We start from the raw sequence: 19,157 nt of genomic DNA on the forward strand, positions 1-19,157 counted from the left end.
TTATTTGACCCTTCTTCTGATCTGTCGGAAGGAAAAATGAACGGCAGAACGGATCCTGTCTGTGTAGCCACTGTAAGGTCTGTAGGGTCCCATCAGAATTGGCCTATAATCTGGTAGCAAAAAAGCAGTAGTGGGTACAAAACACAGAAGACCTGCAAATATCCCATTCACGTGTCATCTCCGTTTTGGATCCACTCTTGGCTTTTTTTTTGGCATCAGCAATACTGATGGATTACTGACCAAATCCTGACCGAGTGGGAGGGATCAGAGGAAAGGCAAAAACAAGTGAAGTCACCACAAACTTACTGCTGATCCCTCTCCACTCTGTCCGGGGGGCGCTACTTGTATAAGGTTCTGTAGACATCTGTGTGGAATCAGCAGACGAGGGTGTAACAGGAGGCCTCTATCACTACAGGAGGATCTCTGGCCTCTGCCTGTTTTTTTTTTGTTTTGTTTTTTATACCTGGAAGTAACATCGACCTGTAAGGCTGAGTTCACACTTGAGTTAGTTGGTCAGTTTTGGCGCCGTAACTGGCCAAATAAGTGAGTTGTGCAGCGGTTCTAAGAGCGAGGCCTGTCATGTGCGTGTCCTACTGACTCACTGTATTGTGTGATCACCACAGCAGACTCCCCATGTGTGTTACTGCAAGGCCCAGTGTTCTACACCACAATATATACTGTACTAGATACACTGCTATATATACTGTACTGTATACACCACTATATATACTATACACACCACTATATACACCACAAATTCGCTCATCTCTACTGTTAGGATCACATCTTCCATCTTGTATTCTGTCAGCCATCTTGTAACCTTTTTCTTATATAAACTTTATGAAAATGTCTGTTTAGAGTCTAAGAGACCCCTTTAGGGGATAAGGCGTGTGGAATGTTAATGGTTGGGTTATAACTCCTTATCTGTTTGTGGTCATCTTTGAGGGTGGGTGTAGAAACCAGGTCAATAACCTGTTGATCGTTAGCCCCAAGGCCGGAGTGGACCAGTATGTGATCATTATCTCTCTTGCTGTGATATACATCTAGAATTAGTGTAAGATGTTGGTTTACACATAAATATTTTAGATTCTTCTTTATTCCATGAGAAAGGTCATCCCAGGTTGGAGTGTAATAATGAGATGCAGATTACATCAGACCATATCCAATAGTCATGTGCCACACCTTATGTTATAACCAATCATGTCAAGTCCAACCTGCTTTTGTCTGTATAAATGCTACTCTCTGTAACAATAAATCAGAACTCTTTTGATACACCACCATCTTGTGTCTGAATCAGTTCTCCAGGCCTAAAAGAATGGCTGCAGTCCATCTAGGCCTGTTAATTAATTCTTTAATTTGGAACCCTGCAACATTATCTTATGAGGACCCTTTAATGTCCCCAACACTACTTATAATGTTTATGGGCTTGATTCATCAGAAGTGAGGAATAGTAGGGCAGAGAAACTCTGTGGAAACTATCTTAAAGGTTCTTTATATCTTTTGTAGAAGTTTTTAGAAGAGATCTTTCTCCCTAAAACAACTTTTATTGTTTACAATGATATCTACAGACAGTGAAAGAATTGAATATATTCAGATTAATTCTGCTGAAAATATTTGACAAGAAGCTCCATCTCTCTCTGCCAGATCATTTACTGTATTTAGTAAACCACAAAATAATAGTATTTGTGTTCATAAGAAAAATCATTTTCCTAGCTAAGGCAGTACTAGCAGTAAGTGGAGATGTTCCTTCTCATCCTCAATGATCCGCACTGGACAAGACAATTGTGCTCACATGTCACCAGGGAAAGAGGAAAACTTATAACCAAATTCAGTTGACCGAACGATGAGATCCTTGTTTATGTAACATGGGAAGAATGGAGTTGCACAGTCAGTTGGACCTTGTCCAAGCTGGTTATTTTCAGGATATATAAGAGGTGATCCATTGTACCGGGCAATCCATTGGTCAAATATCCTATAAAACATAATAGGAATAAATCCCACAATTAATACTTTATATAATTGTATGTTTGTCATTCAAAGTATACTAGTCAAAAAAAACAAAGCTAAAGCAGTTTTCCAAAGACTAACATTTATCACCTTCTGGATGGCTGATCAATATCTAGTCGCTCTATGAGAGCAGTGAGGAGGACGTTAAATTGTGCAACAGTCAAACATGTATTTGCCACTTCAGTCAAAGTCTGTGGGGCTGACAGTAAGAGCTGAGAATATCTCCATTATCCCCATAACTTGTCATGCACCTCAATATGCCTATGTGACCGCTGCGCCATGAAAATTCCGCCGAGTTTTCTGCCCCTATTATTATTATTATTAATGGGTTTTTGAAAACGCAGCTTTTCCGATGCAGATTTTTTTCTAAAATGTATGGGTGGGATTAGCTAAAATCTTATCCACTTTGCAGGTATTGTACAATGTAGCATTTTTTTGCCGCAGCATTTCCACTACGTGGGGCTCGGCCTTAGACAATTTTATTTCTTTCTGAACAGGGAAGCATGTCTTATTGAAAATGGGCATGGCCTGATAATTTTTTATTAGGAGAATGGGTTCTATAAATGTCCCAAGTCCCCATTGTAAATAGAGGGTTGGTGTGCATGGTGGGCTCTGTATCAGAACACCATAGTTCAGATTCACATAGAAACAGAATTTTGTAGAGTCTTCAGAAGGGTTACTATTAGAGATGAGCGAACACTGTTTGGAACAGCCGTTCCGAACAGCACGCTCCCATAGAAATGAATGGAAGCGGCTGGCACACGGGGGGTTAAGTGACCGGCCGCCGGCAAAGCGTACGTGCCAGGTGCTTCCATTCATTTCTATAGGAGCGTGCTGCTGTTCGGATCAGCTGATCCGAACAGTGTTCGCTCACTAGTTACTATGTCTTATTAATGAGACACCACCTTGAGGTGTGCAGGGGTTTATTAGACCATTATTCTGGCTTGACTATATTCCCAGATTATGCTATTAGGATTCATATGAAAAACAGACAGCAATCTATAGAGAAGCATGATCCAAAAGGTGGCACTAGAGCAAGTTCCTCTTTTCCACAAAGGAGATCTTATTTTTAGAATTTTCATACTGTCTATGGTATCTGCTTTGTGTCTATGGTGAAGGATCTAGTATCTAGGATTGGTCATCAATTAAAGATTGGTGCATGTCCAACACCTGAACCCCTGACCTTTTAGCTGTTTGCATGTGCTCTGCAGCCTCTTCAATACCAAGTACAGTGACTGATAAATGTGATGTGACATGGCCTCAGGGGGTGCTGCAAACAGGTGATCCATCGGGTTTGTCAGACCCCCACTGAGCTTCAATTGATGATCTATCCAAAGGTTAGATCAAGAATTAAAAAGTCCTGGAAAACCCCTTTAGGCTAAGGCCACACCTTTTTTTGTTGCAGACTTTGCTGCATTTTTTGAGCCAAGAATGGCTACAAGGGGAATGGAAAATATAAAGGAAGCTCTTATACTTCTCCCTTCTGCTCAATCCATTCCTGGCTTTGGCTAAAAAAAACCTCAACAAAATCTGCAATAAAAACAGCTTTGTTTCCACAATGTGGGACCTCAGCCTTAAACCACGAAATGGATCAGTCTTCATATATGTGCTCTACTCACTTGTCAACAAAACTGTGATGTAAGATAAATATGGGGTCATTGCTGGAGATGGGGATCTGAGACATGGTGCCACCCATGTAGATGTGTACCAGATTGTGCATGCTTCTTTTTAATGTCATGCCATCAGGAGATAGGAAACCTGTAAACGATAAGAGAACACTGGAATTATTACTTAAGTGACCACAGTATGTTTCATGCTGTCTACAGATAAGACAATGTGTAGCAGATAGTGAGTTCTCTCTAGTCTACCTTCAGAAACTCCATTCATGGGATGCATTCAGCTGCCTTAAATATACAATGTGGAGGAGGAATTTTTCAAAGATTCTTCAAGACTGTTTACTAGTGGTCATTTTTGCCAGTATATTGTGCACTCTCTTTTCTGCCTGGATGTGAGAAAGTATTTACCTATAAACTAGAAGCGACTGAGCTTAGTGTCAGGATCGAGAGAAGTAAAAAAACTCACAACCTTGTTCATCTGCCAAGACCAGCAACTGCCTAACAAGCAGCATATTAGTAGGTAGGCGATTGCACCATTGGGAGGGCCATCACTAGTTTAATACATGGCAGTGTATTATGCTAGGCAAATGATTATGGGTTCTGGAATCAGATAGACCAAGGCTGGACAGACAGACAGGGGGTTACCCCAAGAGGCTGACAGTGGCACTGTAAGAAGAACAAAACTCTGGAGGGCCTGTAGAAAGCTGCAAAGACTCCACACACCAGAGCACAAATAAAAATTGGACTTAATGTTAAAGGTTGTTCAGCATCTGAAGAGATTTGATATTGATGATCTATCCACAGGATGTCAACTGCATGAGACTGGTTGGGGTCCAAAATTCAAGACCCACATCAATCACGTGACACAGCCTGCAGAAGCCATATACTAAATATAGCCAAAAGCTGCCCTGCTCCTATGCAGTGCCCTGGCGAGACCATTACACTGTACAAAGCTCGAGTCACCAGCTATGAGAGAAATAAAAACTACAAATAGAACCTAGAAAACTTCTAAAATACAGAATACAATTCATAAAATTCATGCCTATTTCCCCAAGTACACACCCTATACTACCAATTTATGCAAAGTCTGGATACATTTTAGCTATACTTTAACCGTTCAATATGTTAATAATGGTAATTCGGGTGCGTCTGATTCCTGAGCAGACGATTATTGAGACTGGTGTACTACATGCTAGTCTTATTCAGGTCCCTTTTTGCCAGAAATAAAGACAGAATTCGGGCACATTTAGTTAAGTTATTCTGTTGATTGATTTTCATTGCAGACTTTTAAAATACCAGTGGAAGAAAAACTCCAGCTGGTCATCACCATTTGCTAACTGTTGGATGGTAAACTTGGTAATTTACATGTATTGCTCATTACTTCACCTTTTAATGTTTATTTCCTTGGTGAGCTGGACACTTCCATACCAATGTGACAGTGGCTTATCACTTGTCTGAACAAATGATGGGTAATGTTGAACTCTGCTCAATGTCGCTCCTTCCTTTTCTGCGTCCTATGCACAAGTTACATCAACACATGGGGGATTTTTGTCTTTGAGAGAAATTGTACAACAAACTATGGGATGCATTTTCTCCTTTAACCCCTTGTGACTGCAAATTTTAGGATTACATGAATCTAGTATTGAAAAAAATTGAAATGTATATTTTTCACCTTTATTTTGTTTTAATTCCTGTGAAGCGCATAAAGGGTTAACAAATTTCCCAAATGCCGTCTTGAATTGTTTTTTTGTGGTGCAGTTTTGAAAACGGGGGATTTATGGGGGTTTCTAATACAAAGACCCTTCAAAGCCCCTTTGTAACTGAATTAGTCCCTTAAAACCTTTTTTTGTAAATTCTCTTGCAAATTCCTGTTGGACTGTAAGATATGTAACGTACCAAAAAAATTAAAGGAACGTTTAAAATTTGAAGATGAGATATGGTAAATTATGTTTATTAACTAATTTCAGTGGTATAACTCTATATATATGAGAAGAGGACAATTTCAAACTTTGCTATTTTTTCATAAATAAACACAAAACGTATTGACCCAAATTTGCAACAAACCCAAAGTAAAATGTGTCATGAAAAAACACTCTTAAAATCTCCTGGAAAACCGTTCCAAAGTTATCACAACATAAAGTGTCACCTGTCATATTTGAAAAATGGGGCTGTGACATAAAGTCCAAAACTGGATGCGACGCCAAAGAGTTAATAGTCTCCCCTAATGACAAAAAAAATAAAAGTACTCACCTACCTCCGCTCCTTTGACACACAAAGCTGCAATTACTGTTGTCTACACAAATTGCTGAGTTCACTGATCGGATGTGAGCTGTCCATGACAATGCACAATGCAGTGGTATTACCGTGCTTCCTATGCCAGGACGGAGATGTCTACTCTGTGATGTTGACATCTTCTAGACCACAGGCCAAAGGTGGGTTGTGGCCTACAAGTTGGAAAATGGGAGAGCAGGAAGTCTTTGGCTTTACGACTGGATGGAGAACATCTTCATGGTGGCAAAACCACTTTAGAATGGATGACCCTAGTAAACATTAGTGAAACTCTACTAAATGAGTGGGTTCATCCAAGTCTTGTTTCAAATCTCAGGACACCTAGGTTTAGTTGAAAGATCAGTGGAGTTTTTGTAAAACTTATTTTAGCTTACTTCTGGAGTGCCAGTTTCTGAAGAACATTGATCTTGTTAAGGTGGCAGTGTTTTCTGGCTTTAAGAAATTTTTAAATACATTGATTAAAGTGAAAGAAATGTAACCAACTAAAGACGTATAAATATATAAAGTCTGGCATGAGCCAGGGTCTCTGAGCATCAACGTGATATGACATATCCCACCTTCCAGGGCATTTCTGAAGCTGTGTATAGAGGTTTCATTATAGGGTGGAGTGTCAAAGTTCTTCAAATTTAGTGTCTTCTCCACATCCTCATATGTGGGCATGGTGGGTGCATATGGTGTGGTTCCAGGTTTCCTTTCCACTCTTTCCATCTTGTACTCAGAGTCTGCTAATGGACAATACTCATCTGGGAAATTGAACCCGCTGCAAATCGCCTGAAAGCAAAATAAAATAAAATTCTAGTGCATAATAGATTAAAAGGTAACTAGACACTGATGATGATATGTGACATGTGTTATATGTTATTTTCCCCTTTATGGGGTTTTCATGGACACATTTGGATAAACAGAGGCTAATCTTACTTCTGTAATTCAAAAACTTGTCCTGAGATCTTTTTTGGTTTGGGATTCCTAATGATACTTGTGATACCCAAATATTGTTCAGCTGTTCAGACAAGCTAACCCTAAGGGGCTATTCACATGGAGCAAAATGGCGCGGATGCCGCATGTATTATGGCGCTTTCCCACGCAGTATCCGTGTGGGATCGGCAGCAGGGTGTGTGTGATAAAAAAGCCTCCTCATAGAACTCTATGGGGAGGCTTTTTTTTTACTGCTGGAGTCTGCCGCCAATCCCGTACGGATACCTCATGGGAAAGCGCCATAATACACGCGGTATCTGCACCATTTTGCTCCGTGAATGGCCCCTAAGGGTAAGTTCACACAAAGTTTTTGAGTCAGGATTTTCAGGCCGCAGCTGCTTCAAAATCCTGACGGCTCCCATTGAAATCAGTAGGAGCCGGTCAGTTCTTTTTTCCAGGAGCCAGTTTGTTCCGGCTCCCGGAAAAAAAGCGAGATGGTCATTCTTCAGGTGGAACGCGTGTCGGGTCCTTGTATTTTTTTGGGGTATGTATGGTGGCAATACTTTGTTTATTCTGTGTGGGCATGTTACTTACCTGTGGTTAGTACATACATGACAGTGGAGGTGTTGTTACACTATTTGTCTTAGTATTGAGCTGTTTAAACCTCATGGTATGTTTGCCTGATATATAGTCCTGTTCATGGAGCCATCCATTCCATATCCTTATGTTAGCATATTAGTACATGTAGTCTTGTCTACCCCTCTGTAATCCCTGTATTATTTACATGTCATGTTGTTATACTATTTTAGTAGTATTTAATAAAAGTTATCTTTTATATTTTTGTACAATTGTGTGGTTGACTTGTTTTGTTGCTATGGTTATATACCCACACATAGGTTTCTATATTTGCCTCAGCTGTTGCTTATTATTATATTAATCCCATGGTGCTCTGTACATTATTATATTAATCCCATAGTGCTCTGTACATTATTATATTAATCCCATGGTGCTCTGTACATTATTATAATAATCCCATGGTGCTCTGTACATTATTATATTAATCCCATAGTGCTCTGTACATTATTATATTAATCCCATGGTGCTGTACATTATTATATTACTCCCATGGTGCTCTGTACATTATTATATTAATCCCATGGTGCTGTACATTATTATATTACTCCCATGGTGCTCTGTACATTATTATATTAATCCCATAGTGCTCTGTACATTATTATATTAATCCCATGGTGCTCTGTACATTATTATATTAATCCCATGGTGCTCTGTACATTATTATATTACTCCCATGGTGCTCTGTACATTATTATATTAATCCCATGGTGCTGTACATTATTATATTACTCCCATGGTGCTCTGTACATTATTATATTAATCCCATGGTGCTGTACATTATTATATTAATCCCATGGTGCTGTACATTATTATATTAATCCCATGGTGCTCTGTACATTATTATATTACTCCCATGGTGCTCTGTACATTATTATATTAATCCCATGGTGCTCTGTACATTATTATATTAATCCCATGCTGCTCTGTACATTATTATATTACTCCCATGGTGCTCTGTACATTATTATATTAATCCCATGGTGCTCTGTACATTATTATATTAATCCCATGGTGCTGTACATTATTATATTAATCCCATGATGCTCTGTACATTATTATATTAATCCCATGGTGCTGTACATTATTATATTACTCCCTTGGTGCTCTGTACATTATTATATTAATCCCATGGTGCTGTACATTATTATATTACTCCCATGGTGCTCTGTACATTATTATATTAATCCCATGGTGCTGTACATTATTATATTAATCCCATGGTGCTGTACATTATTATATTAATCCCATGGTGCTCTGTACATTATTATATTAATCCCATGGTGCTGTACATTATTATATTAATCCCATGGTGCTCTGTACATTATTATATTAATCCCATGGTGCTGTACATTATTATATTAATCCCATGGTGCTCTGTACATTATTATATTAATCCCATAGTGCTCTGTACATTATTATATTAATCCCATGGTGCTGTACATTATTATATTACTCCCATGGTGCTCTGTACATTATTATATTAATCCCCTGGTGTTCTGTACATTATTATATTAATCCCATGGTGCTCTGTACATTATTATATTAATCCCATGGTGCTGTACATTATTATATTAATCCCATGATGCTCTGTACATTATTATATTAATCCCATGGTGCTCTGTACATTATTATATTAATCCCATGGTGCTCTGTACATTATTATATTAATCCCATGGCGCTCTGTACATTATTATATTAATCCCATGGTGCTCTGTACATTATTATATTACTCCCATGGTGCTCTGTACATTATTATATTAATCCCATGGTGCTGTACATTATTATATTACTCCCATGGTGCTCTGTACATTATTATATTAATCCCATGGTGCTCTGTACATTATTATATTAGTCCCATAGTGCTCTGTACATTATTATATTAATCCCTTGGTGCTCTGTACATTTTAATAGAGATGAGCGAACAGTAAAATATTCGATGTTCGGTATTCGTTTCAAATAGTCGCTCAATATTCGACTATTCGAACGAATATCTAACCCCATTATAGTCTATGGGAGAAAATGCTTCGTTTCAGGGGATCCCACCATTCAACTCAGGAGGGTCACCAAGTCCACTATCACACCTCAGCAAATGATGCCAACACCTCTGCAATGCAACTGGGACAGCAGGGGGCGCATGTCTGGGGGCATCTAACACACCAAAGTCCCTCTATTACCCCACTATCACAGCCTAACAACTACACACTATACACACTCACTACAACCTCTATCAAAGTGGGCAAATACCTGGAAACCTTCTTTCCTCCCCAAATGGATGGACACAAACCCAAATTTAAGCTCAAAAAACATTGTCAAGCACCCCTTTAAATCACGTTGCCCATAACAACCACAGATGGAATAGACAATGGGTAATCCAAAAGCCCTCACCCTTAACTGTCATTTTGACGCGGCACGTTACATCGTGTGAACGTACCCTAAAACAGTGGTTCCACAACCATCACTCTCATTGTGTTGGATTGGACTGAGGACCCAGACATTGACCTTGATTTTGATTGGGAAATTGATAACATTTTGGCATCAAGTCCTGGGGGTAACTTTTATTTAGAGGACCGCAAAGGGGGAGAATTGGCTGAAACCACTACTACCGGTAATGGTCCTCTAATATGGGACTCTACATGACCTCTACAGGGTTCTGATCAGGTGTTAATAGTCCAAACAACATGCTCCAGTACTTTACATGTAGATCAGAATCCACTTTCCCTTCCGACACCAGATTTAACCAAGCTTCACCATCATCACCCTGCTGAGATGGAGCCACTAAAGGAAACCTTGCCTCCAAAGGCCTGTCCTGGAGCTGCGACTCAGCCAAATCTAAACACAGAGTCCTTTGGTACTGAACAAAATTCAAAGTGTCAAAAGACTTTAGAGACTGTTGAAAGTAATGGGATCCAGAATGAGGCGTTCATCACAAGGCTGACAGACCCAACTCCACATGCTGCAGCAAAAGCAACCAGCAGTCAGACTAAGATGGTCTCTTCTTCAAGCAAGACACAAGATTCTTTGGCAGCCTGCTTTGTCTCCCCCGCTCAATATTCCTGGCAGGAGTGCTGAAACACCACCCTCCTCCTCCTCCGCCATTGAATCGACCCCAGCTACTGGCGTGGGGAGACGTCAGCAGGCCACGCTGAAGCTCATCAGCTTGGGGGACAGACAGCACACTGCCTCCGAGGTCAGGGATGCCATCCTGGCTGAGATGGCAATGTGTTTTTCCCTGCTGCACCTGGGGCCAGGCATGTTTGTCATGTGTGATAACAGCAGGAACCTGGTAGCGGCTCTGGAGCTTGCCAGCCTCCAACACGTTCCATGCCTGGCCCACGTCTAACTTAGTGTTGCAACGTTTTTTTAAAACATAACCAAATGTACACGAGCTACTGGTGAAAGTGCGGCGCTTGGGCTCCCACTTTCGCAAGTGTACAGGAGCCACTGCTAGCCTCAAAACACTCCAGCAACGTCTCCATCTGCCCGAACACCAGCTGTTGTGCGACTCCCCCACACGCTGAAACCCTAGATACCATATGTTGAGCAGGGTGCGTGAGCTGCAGAGACTTTTGATGGAGTTCCATCTCCAAAACCCAAGGGTTCATCAAAGTCATCTCCCTCAGTTTCTGCACCATGAGTTTCCATGGGTGGCAGACTTATGTGAAATCCTATCCCATCCTTTCCACTGGACACAAAACATTAGCATGCGCTCATCACAATTCCGGATATGGCAGCTGTGTTAAGCAGGGTACAACGCAGACCAGACCCGAGCTGTGGTTATGTGCGGTTTGAAGTAAGGGGACAGTGAGCAATTGGAAGAGGAGTTGGACGACGAGGCCACCGACCCAACATGGACAGCGGTGATGTCTAGTGGGTAAAGCAGTGTAGATGTCGAGGCAAGCTAATCAACAAAAAAAGGTGGCTAGAAGCAGAGGCATAGACTGGGGTGATATCTAGGGGTGAAAGCAGTGTAGATGTGGAGGCAAGCTAAGCAGCAAAAACGGTGGCTAGAGGCAAAGGCATGCAAAACTACCCTGTTGCAAGACTTATTCCTAGGTCTGGGACACGTTAATGGCCCCCCCTGGCCAAATTACCGCCACTGAGGGGCCTAGTGTCACTAGGAGGCCCAAGTATAGGCGCATGTGTGGGAATACCTGGCCGACCCCAGCTCTGTCCTCTCTGATCCCTCTGTGCTCTACAGCCTACACTTATTTTCTCATCTTTTTTTCTACACTACACATCTCTTGTCAGCTTCCTTTGGGATCTCAGAGGTGGTGGCCTCAGTGCTGAAAAACACCATTTGAGTCCCCTTGGCAATTAGCAGTAAGAGAACCCTGGAGCAACCAACTGTAGCCAGCTACCATACCATCGAGCCTGGCAAAATGCAGAGAAAGGTTTTGGACCACTTCCAGAGATGGTCACTTCAGTGGTACAGTTGGACATGGACGGTGTAACGGGATTAGCTGAGGGATCGCTGTCTTGACCACTTTTTGGCACAAAATGAAAGTCCAATCCAGCCAAGTATGGTGCAAGGATATGATGCAAGGACACCTGCACATCTGTCTCTGACACACTGGGGAGTTCACCCTCATCCGCCCTTTTCGCCTGCACCATCATGCGCCTCTTCCCAGCCACTACCCATCTTCCAGGCATTTCATTGCAGGCAGAAGTACAGCGCAAGCCACCCACATGATCAAGCTTTTAACGGCCTCATCGAAAAACTGCTGGCCCTGGAGATGTTGGCGTTTATGCTTCTGGATATCCAGGCCTTCCGTCACCAGATGGCAGCTGGGGCACCTCCCTATGCTGGGCCTAGTCGTTACTACTTCTCTTGGTGTGCTGTCCCCGCCTTGCGCCTGCACGTGTCCCATAACATCAGTCTGGCCCAGAGCTCCGCGCTTTGCTGCAAGGTCCACTTGACCACTGACGCATGGACAAGCGCCTGTGGTCAGGGATGCTGCTTATCTTTAATGACAGGCAGGGTGAATGTAGTGGAGTCTGGGCCCGAGGTCCAAACTAGGGTGGCCTATCTCCTCTCCCAGCCCAAAATTCATGCCATCAACCTCCACCCCAGCTACAAGCTGGAAATGCTGTAACACTGGCATGGGGAGATGTCAGCAGGCCGTGCTGAAGCTTATCAGCTTGGGGGACAGACAGCACACTGCCTCCAAGGTCAGGGATGCCATCCAGGCTGAGATGGCAATGTGTTTTTCCCTGCTACACCTGGGGCCTGGCATTTTTGCTTATGTGATAATGGCCGGAACCTGGTAGCAGATCTGGAGCTTGTCAGACTCAAACACGGTCCACACATGGCCCACGTTTTCAACTTGTTGGTGCAAAGGTTCTTTGAAACCTACACCATTGTGCCTGATATACTGGTCAAAGTGCGGCCATTTTCGTAAGTGAGAACTAGCCTCTGCTAGGCAGAAAACATTCAGAACACACTCCTGTCATCTTCGCACCATTGGCTGGCGGAGGAAGAAGAGGAGGATGAAGTGGCATTTCATGTCACTGTCCCACACAAGACTTGAGGGTGCACTTCAGTGCATCCCATTGCTTCACCACAGATGGTGTGAAGGGGAGTGGAAAATGGAGGAAATGGAGAGTGACCCTTACAGTTGGGGGCAGCAAAGGCATGCCAAGTAACATACTGGCACACATGGCTGACTTCATGTTGGGTTGCTTTTCAAGAGACAAAGGCATACTTCACATCATGGAGTGCAAACAATACTGGATTGAACAAAAAATTGGATTGAGCTGATATAGCGTAACTGAATTGCTGTGTATCACACTTAGCTTTGGGGGGTAGACCCTTAAAAATTGGATTGAGCTGATATAGCGTGACTGAATTTCTGGGTCTCCCACCTAGGTTTTGGGGTTACGAACCCTGGATATCTGGATTGAGCGTACATAGCCTAACCTAATTGCTCTGTATCCTTGTTTTGGGGTTACACAGCCTGAAAAGCTGCTTTGCATGTATATAGCAAGAAGTAACTGCTGTGGATTGCTGCTATGTTTCAGGCCCCCCCCCCTTCCAAAATTAAAGAGTTTTTCCAGCTCTATATGAACTAGTCACTGCTGTGGATTGATGATGTTTCAGGCCCCCCAAAATTGAAGACTTTTTCCAGCTATATGATCTTGTAATTGCTGTGGCTTGATGCTATGTTTCAGCCCCCCCCCCCCCCCCAAAAAAAAAAAAAAAAAAATTCAAGACTTTTTCCAGCTATATGAACATGGAATTGCTGTGGATTGCTGCTATGTTTCAGGCTCCCCAAAAGTCAAAGCTTTTTCCAGCTTTATGAACTTGTAATTGCTGCGGATTGATGCTCTGTTTCAGGCCCCCCAAAATTCAAGGCTTTTTCCAGCTATATGAACTTGTAATTGCTGTGGATTGCTGCTATGTTTCAGGCTCCCCAAAAGTCAAAGCTTTTTCCAGCTATATGAATTTGTAATTGCTGTGGATTGCTGCTATGTTTCAGGCTCCCCAAAAGTCAAAGCTTTTTCCAGCTTTATGAACTTGTAATTGCTGTGGATTGATGCTATGCTTCAGGCCCCCCAAAATTCAAAGTGTTTTCCAGCTCTATATGAACTAGTCACTGCTGTGGATTGATGCTATGTTTCAGCCCCCCCCCCCCCCCAAATTCAAGGCTTTTTCCAGCTATATGAACATGGAATTGCTGTGGATTGCTGCTATGTTTCAGGCCCCCCAAAATTCAAGGCTTTTTCCAGCTATATGAACATGGAATTGCTGTGGATTGCTGCTATGTTTCACGCCCCCCAAAACATTAAAGGCTTTTTCCAGCTATATGAACTTGCAATTGCTGTGGATTGCTGCTATGTTTCAGGCCCCTCAAAAGTCAAAGCTTTTTCCAGCTATATGAATTTGTAATTGCTGTGGATTGATGCTATTCTTCAGGCCCCCCAAAATTCAAAGCGTTTTCCAGCTCTATATGAACTAGTCACTGCTGTGGATTGATGCTATGTAACCCCCCCAAAACCCCCCCCCCCCAAAATTGAAGACTTTTTCCAGCTATATGAACTTGTAATTGCTGTGGATTGATGCTATGTTTCAGACCCCCCCCCCCCTCCCAAAATAAAAAATAAAAAAAATTCAAGGCTTTTTCCAGCTATATGAACATGGAATTGCTGTGGATTGCTGCTATGTTTCAGGCCCCCAAAAAAATTCAAGGCTTTTTCTAGCTATATGAACTTGTACTTCACCTTGTCATCTCTATGATCTCTTCATGTTGATGTTATCTCAACACTGTCACTTGTCATGCTGTTCCCCCCTCCCCACTCTATGACTGGGCCACTATTTTGCCTTTTTGGCCTGGTTGACATCATCATTTATTTGACGCTTCTTCTGATCTGTCAGAAGGAAGGAAAACTGAAACGCACAATGGATTCTATCTGTGTGTAGCCTCTTGGGCCCATTAGAATGGGCTTATGATTTGGTAGCCAAAATCAGGAGTGGGTACAAAACACAGAGGACATACAAATATTCCACTCATGTGTCATCTCTGTTTTGGATCCACTTCTGATTTTTTTTTTGGCATCAGCAATACTGATGGATTACTGACCAAATCCTGACCGAGTGAAGGTGGATGCTCAACAGACAGGATCCGTATTGGTGGGGTGGGGAAGGGTGTTATTGTTCTGACAGATCAGAGGAAGGGCAAAATAATCAGTGGCGTCACCACAAACTTACTGCTGACCCCTCTCCACTCTGTCAGGGGGGCGCTACTTGTATAAGGTTCTGTAGACATCTGTGTGGAATCAGCAGACGAGGGTGTAAAAAGAGTGTACTCTTTCGCGCTACAGTAGGATCTTGGGCCTCTGCATGGTTCATTATACCTGACACATTATCGTGTAAGGCTGAGTTCACACTTGAGTTGGTCAGTTTTGGCCCCGTAAATGGAAGAAATGTGAGTGAAGCCTGTCATGTGTGTGTCATACTCACTCGCTGTAGTGTTTCACTACCACAGCAGACTCCCCATGTGAGATACTGCAAAGCCCAGTGTTCTCCACCACTATACAGGCTATGTAGCCAGGACCTGTTTTTTAACACTTTTTGGAAAATTTGGTGGCCGAATTGACTTTTTTAAAATTTCACTCATTTGTAATTGACACATCATGATATCACAATCAGGTACAGTACACAAGTAAATAAGTGCAGCTCTGCTACATCTGTAGAGAAATTAAATTATTCATCATTATATTTTGACTAACATAAGATATTTCTGAGTAACAATTATTTTGACTTACCTTCCAAAAAGAAAAGTGGGAATAGGGATTAAGAACCCCTTGGGCATCATTAGATCCTAAAAGTTCATCAGTGCAGATAGAGCAGTTTTTGTCCCCGCGCCAGTCATAGTATGGAATGGCAAAATCTTCATCTGCTGTCATGAGCTGAATTTGTCTTTCTAGAAATAGGAGATTTAAACGATGCCATCCAGGAAATACGGGCCCTTGGTGAGCAAAGTTCTTATTAGGGTCAAATGTGCTATTGATCATGACGGGTTTCATGGAGTAATAGTGCATCCAAACAAAGACATCATAGAGAGAGGCATCTACAAAGCGGTAAGTCTCACGGTGATGTCGGTCTCCCGTGCTCAGGACAACAAAATCTTGACTTTTTGTGGTCTTCGCCAAGGCCAAGTAACTGAATAATCTTTTCTGTTCCACAACTGACAGTTCTCGAATTTCTCTCCTTATGATCATCTTCTTTCTGTCACATTTCTCACCATGATAGCCAAATTTGCAGTCGCCGCAATCAAAACCACTATAATTTCCGTAGCACTCGCAGGTATTTTCATAATAATGTCGTGGCCAGTCTAGTCGATCATCGTCATGTTGGGGAATCTTTTGTTTTGTGATCCAGCTTCGGCATCTACCACGACCTGACAGTGAACCACATGGACTTTTGTCCTTCCAAAGTGGACAACAACTCTTGGTGCGAAAAGAAGCTTCAGTTGTGCAGACTCTGGGGAACTGACTCTCCACACAGCAAAGGCAAATAGTGAGGAAGATGATGATGCCAATCATGACTTACTAGAAAACCTATAGATGTAAAAACAAGTAATTATCATAAAAAGCATCCAGTGTAATATGTATACAGGGATATATAGATATACACATATAGACACCTATATATGAGACACCTATAAATATTAATTAGGCAGCACTCCAAAAATAGTGAAAAAAGATGGGGGTAGTTTATTAACCCTAAAACAATGGGATGTGTCAGCTCATATACATGAGCCTATCTCAAGCAAGACAAGATATCTATATATCAATATTAGAGATGAGCGAGTATAATACTATAATACATAGTGTATGACACTCAGGGCTCCTAGGACTATATATATCTATAATACATAGTGTATGACACTGTCAGGGCTCCTAGGACTATATATCTCTATAACACATAGTGTATGACACTGTCAGGACTCCTAGGACTATACACTCACCGGCCACTTTATTAGGTACACCTGTCCAACTGCTCGTTAACACTTAATTTCTAATCAGCCAATCACATGGCGGCAACTCAGTGCATTTAGGCATGTAGACATGGTCAAGACAATCTCCTGCAGTTCAAACCGAGCATCAGTATGGGGAAGAAAGGTGATTTGAGTGCCTTTGAACGTGGCATGGTTGTTGGTGCCAGAAGGGCTGGTCTGAGTATTTCAGAAACTGCTGATCTACTGGGATTTTCACGCACAACCATCTCTAGGGTTTACAGAGAATGGTCCGAAAAAGAAAAAACATCCAGTGAGCGGCAGTTCTGTGGGCGGAAATGCGTTGTTGATGCCAGAGGTCAGAGGAGAATGGCCAGACTGGTTCGAGCTGATAGAAAGGCAACAGTGACTCAAATAGCCACCCATTACAACCAAGGTAGCCAGAAGAGCATCTCTGAACGCACAGTACGTCGAACTTTGAGGCTACAGATGGGCTACAGCAGCAGAAGACCACACCGGGTGCCACTCCTTTCAGCTAAGAACAGGAAACTGAGGCTACAATTTGCACAAGCTCATCGAAATTGGACAATTGAAGATTGGAAAAACGTTGCCTGGTCTAATGAGTCTCGATTTCTGCTGCGACATTCGGATGGTAGGGTCAGAATTTGGCGTCAACAACATGAAAGCATGGATCCATCCTGCCTTGTATCAACGGTTCAGGCTGGTGGTGGTGGTGTCATGGTGTGGGGAATATTTTCTTGGCACTCTTTGGGCCCCTTGGTACCAATTGAGCATCGTTGCAACGCCAAAGCCTACCTGAGTATTGTTGCTGACAATGTCCATCCCTTTATGACCACAATGTACCCAACATCTGATGGCTACTTTCAGCAGGATAATGCAATGCCATGTCATAAAGCTGGAATCATCTCAGACTGGTTTCTTGAACATGACAATGAGTTCACTGTACTCCAATGGCCTCCACAGTCACCAGATCTCAATCCAATAGAGCATCTTTGGGATGTGGTGGAACGGGAGATTCGCATCATGGATGTGCAGCCGACAAATCTGCGGCAACTGTGTGATGCCATCATGTCAATATGGACCAAAATCTCTGAGGAATGCTTCCAGCACCTTGTTGTATCTATGCCACGAAGAATTGAGGTAGTTCTGAAGGCAAAAGGGGGTCCAACCCGTTACTAGCATGGTGGACCTAATAAAGTGGCCGGTGAGTGTATATATCTACAATACATAGTGTATGACACTGTCAGGGCTCCTAGGACTGTATATCTATAATACATAGTGTATGACACTGTCAGGGCTCCTAGGACTATATATATATATCTATAATACATAGTGTATGACACTGTCAGGGGTCCTAGGACTATATATATCTATAATACATAGTGTATGACACTGTCAGGACTCCTAGGACTATATATATATATAACTATAATACATAGTGTATGACACTGTCAGGGCTCCTAGGACTATATATATATATATCTATAATACATAGTGTATGACACTGTCAGGACTCCTAGGACTATATATCTATAATACATAGTGTATGACAGTGTCAGGGCTCCTAGGACTATATATCTCTATAACACATAGTGTATGACACTGTCAGGGCTCCTAGGACTATATATATCTATAATACATAGTGTATGAGACTGTCAGGGCTCCTAGGACTGCTCCTAGGACTATATATATCTATAATACATAGTGTATGACACTGTCAGGGCTCCTAGGACTATATATATATCTATAATACATAGTGTATGACACTGTCAGGGCTCCTAGGACTATATATATCTATAATACATAGTGTATGACACTGTCAGGACTCCTAGGACTATATATACATCTAATACATAGTGTATGACACTGCCAGGGCTCCTAGGACTATATATATATCTATAATACATAGTGTATGACACTGTCAGGGCTCCTAGGACTATATATATATCTATAATACATAGTGTATGACACTGTCAGGGCTCCTAGGACTATATATATCTATAATACATAGTGTATGACACTGTCAGGGCTCCTAGGACTATATATATATCTATAATACATAGTGTATGACACTGTCAGGGCTCCTAGGACTATATATATCTATAATACATAGTGTATGACACTGTCAGGGCTCCTAGGACTATATATATATCTATAATACTTAGTGTATGACACTGTCAGGGCTCCTAGGACTATATATATCTATAATACATAGTGT

General features: G+C 41.9%; 1 protein-coding gene across 1 annotated transcript; it reads right to left on the minus strand.

The window, feature by feature from the left end:
* Nucleotides 1-1,788: 1,788 nt before the first annotated feature.
* LOC142187299 (tyrosinase-like) lies at nucleotides 1,789-16,505 on the minus strand. The gene is made up of 4 exons (XM_075261523.1): nucleotides 15,726-16,505; nucleotides 6,470-6,683; nucleotides 3,627-3,765; nucleotides 1,789-1,972 (listed from the first exon to the last, which is right to left on the minus strand). The coding sequence occupies exons 1-4, from the start codon at nucleotides 16,503-16,505 to the stop codon at nucleotides 1,789-1,791; spliced, it is 1,317 nt and encodes a 438-aa protein (XP_075117624.1).
* Nucleotides 16,506-19,157: the final 2,652 nt, after the last annotated feature.

The sequence above is a fragment of the Leptodactylus fuscus genome, unplaced genomic scaffold (genome assembly GCF_031893055.1).
Source record: "Leptodactylus fuscus isolate aLepFus1 unplaced genomic scaffold, aLepFus1.hap2 HAP2_SCAFFOLD_177, whole genome shotgun sequence".
In the NCBI taxonomy this organism is placed as follows: Eukaryota; Metazoa; Chordata; class Amphibia; order Anura; family Leptodactylidae; genus Leptodactylus; species Leptodactylus fuscus.

Bases quoted from the DNA above. Each gene is read 5' to 3' on its own strand.
- LOC142187299 (XM_075261523.1), bottom strand. From the start codon at position 16,505: ATGATTGGCATCATCATCTTCCTCACTATTTGCCTTTGCTGTGTGGAG. The intron at 3,766-6,469 runs GTGGGATATGTC...TATCGTTTACAG, and splicing joins CTTCAGAAATGCCCTGGAAG to GTTTCCTATCTCCTGATGGC. The intron at 1,973-3,626 runs GTGAGTAGAGCA...TATGTTTTATAG, and splicing joins CATCACAGTTTTGTTGACAA to GATATTTGACCAATGGATTG.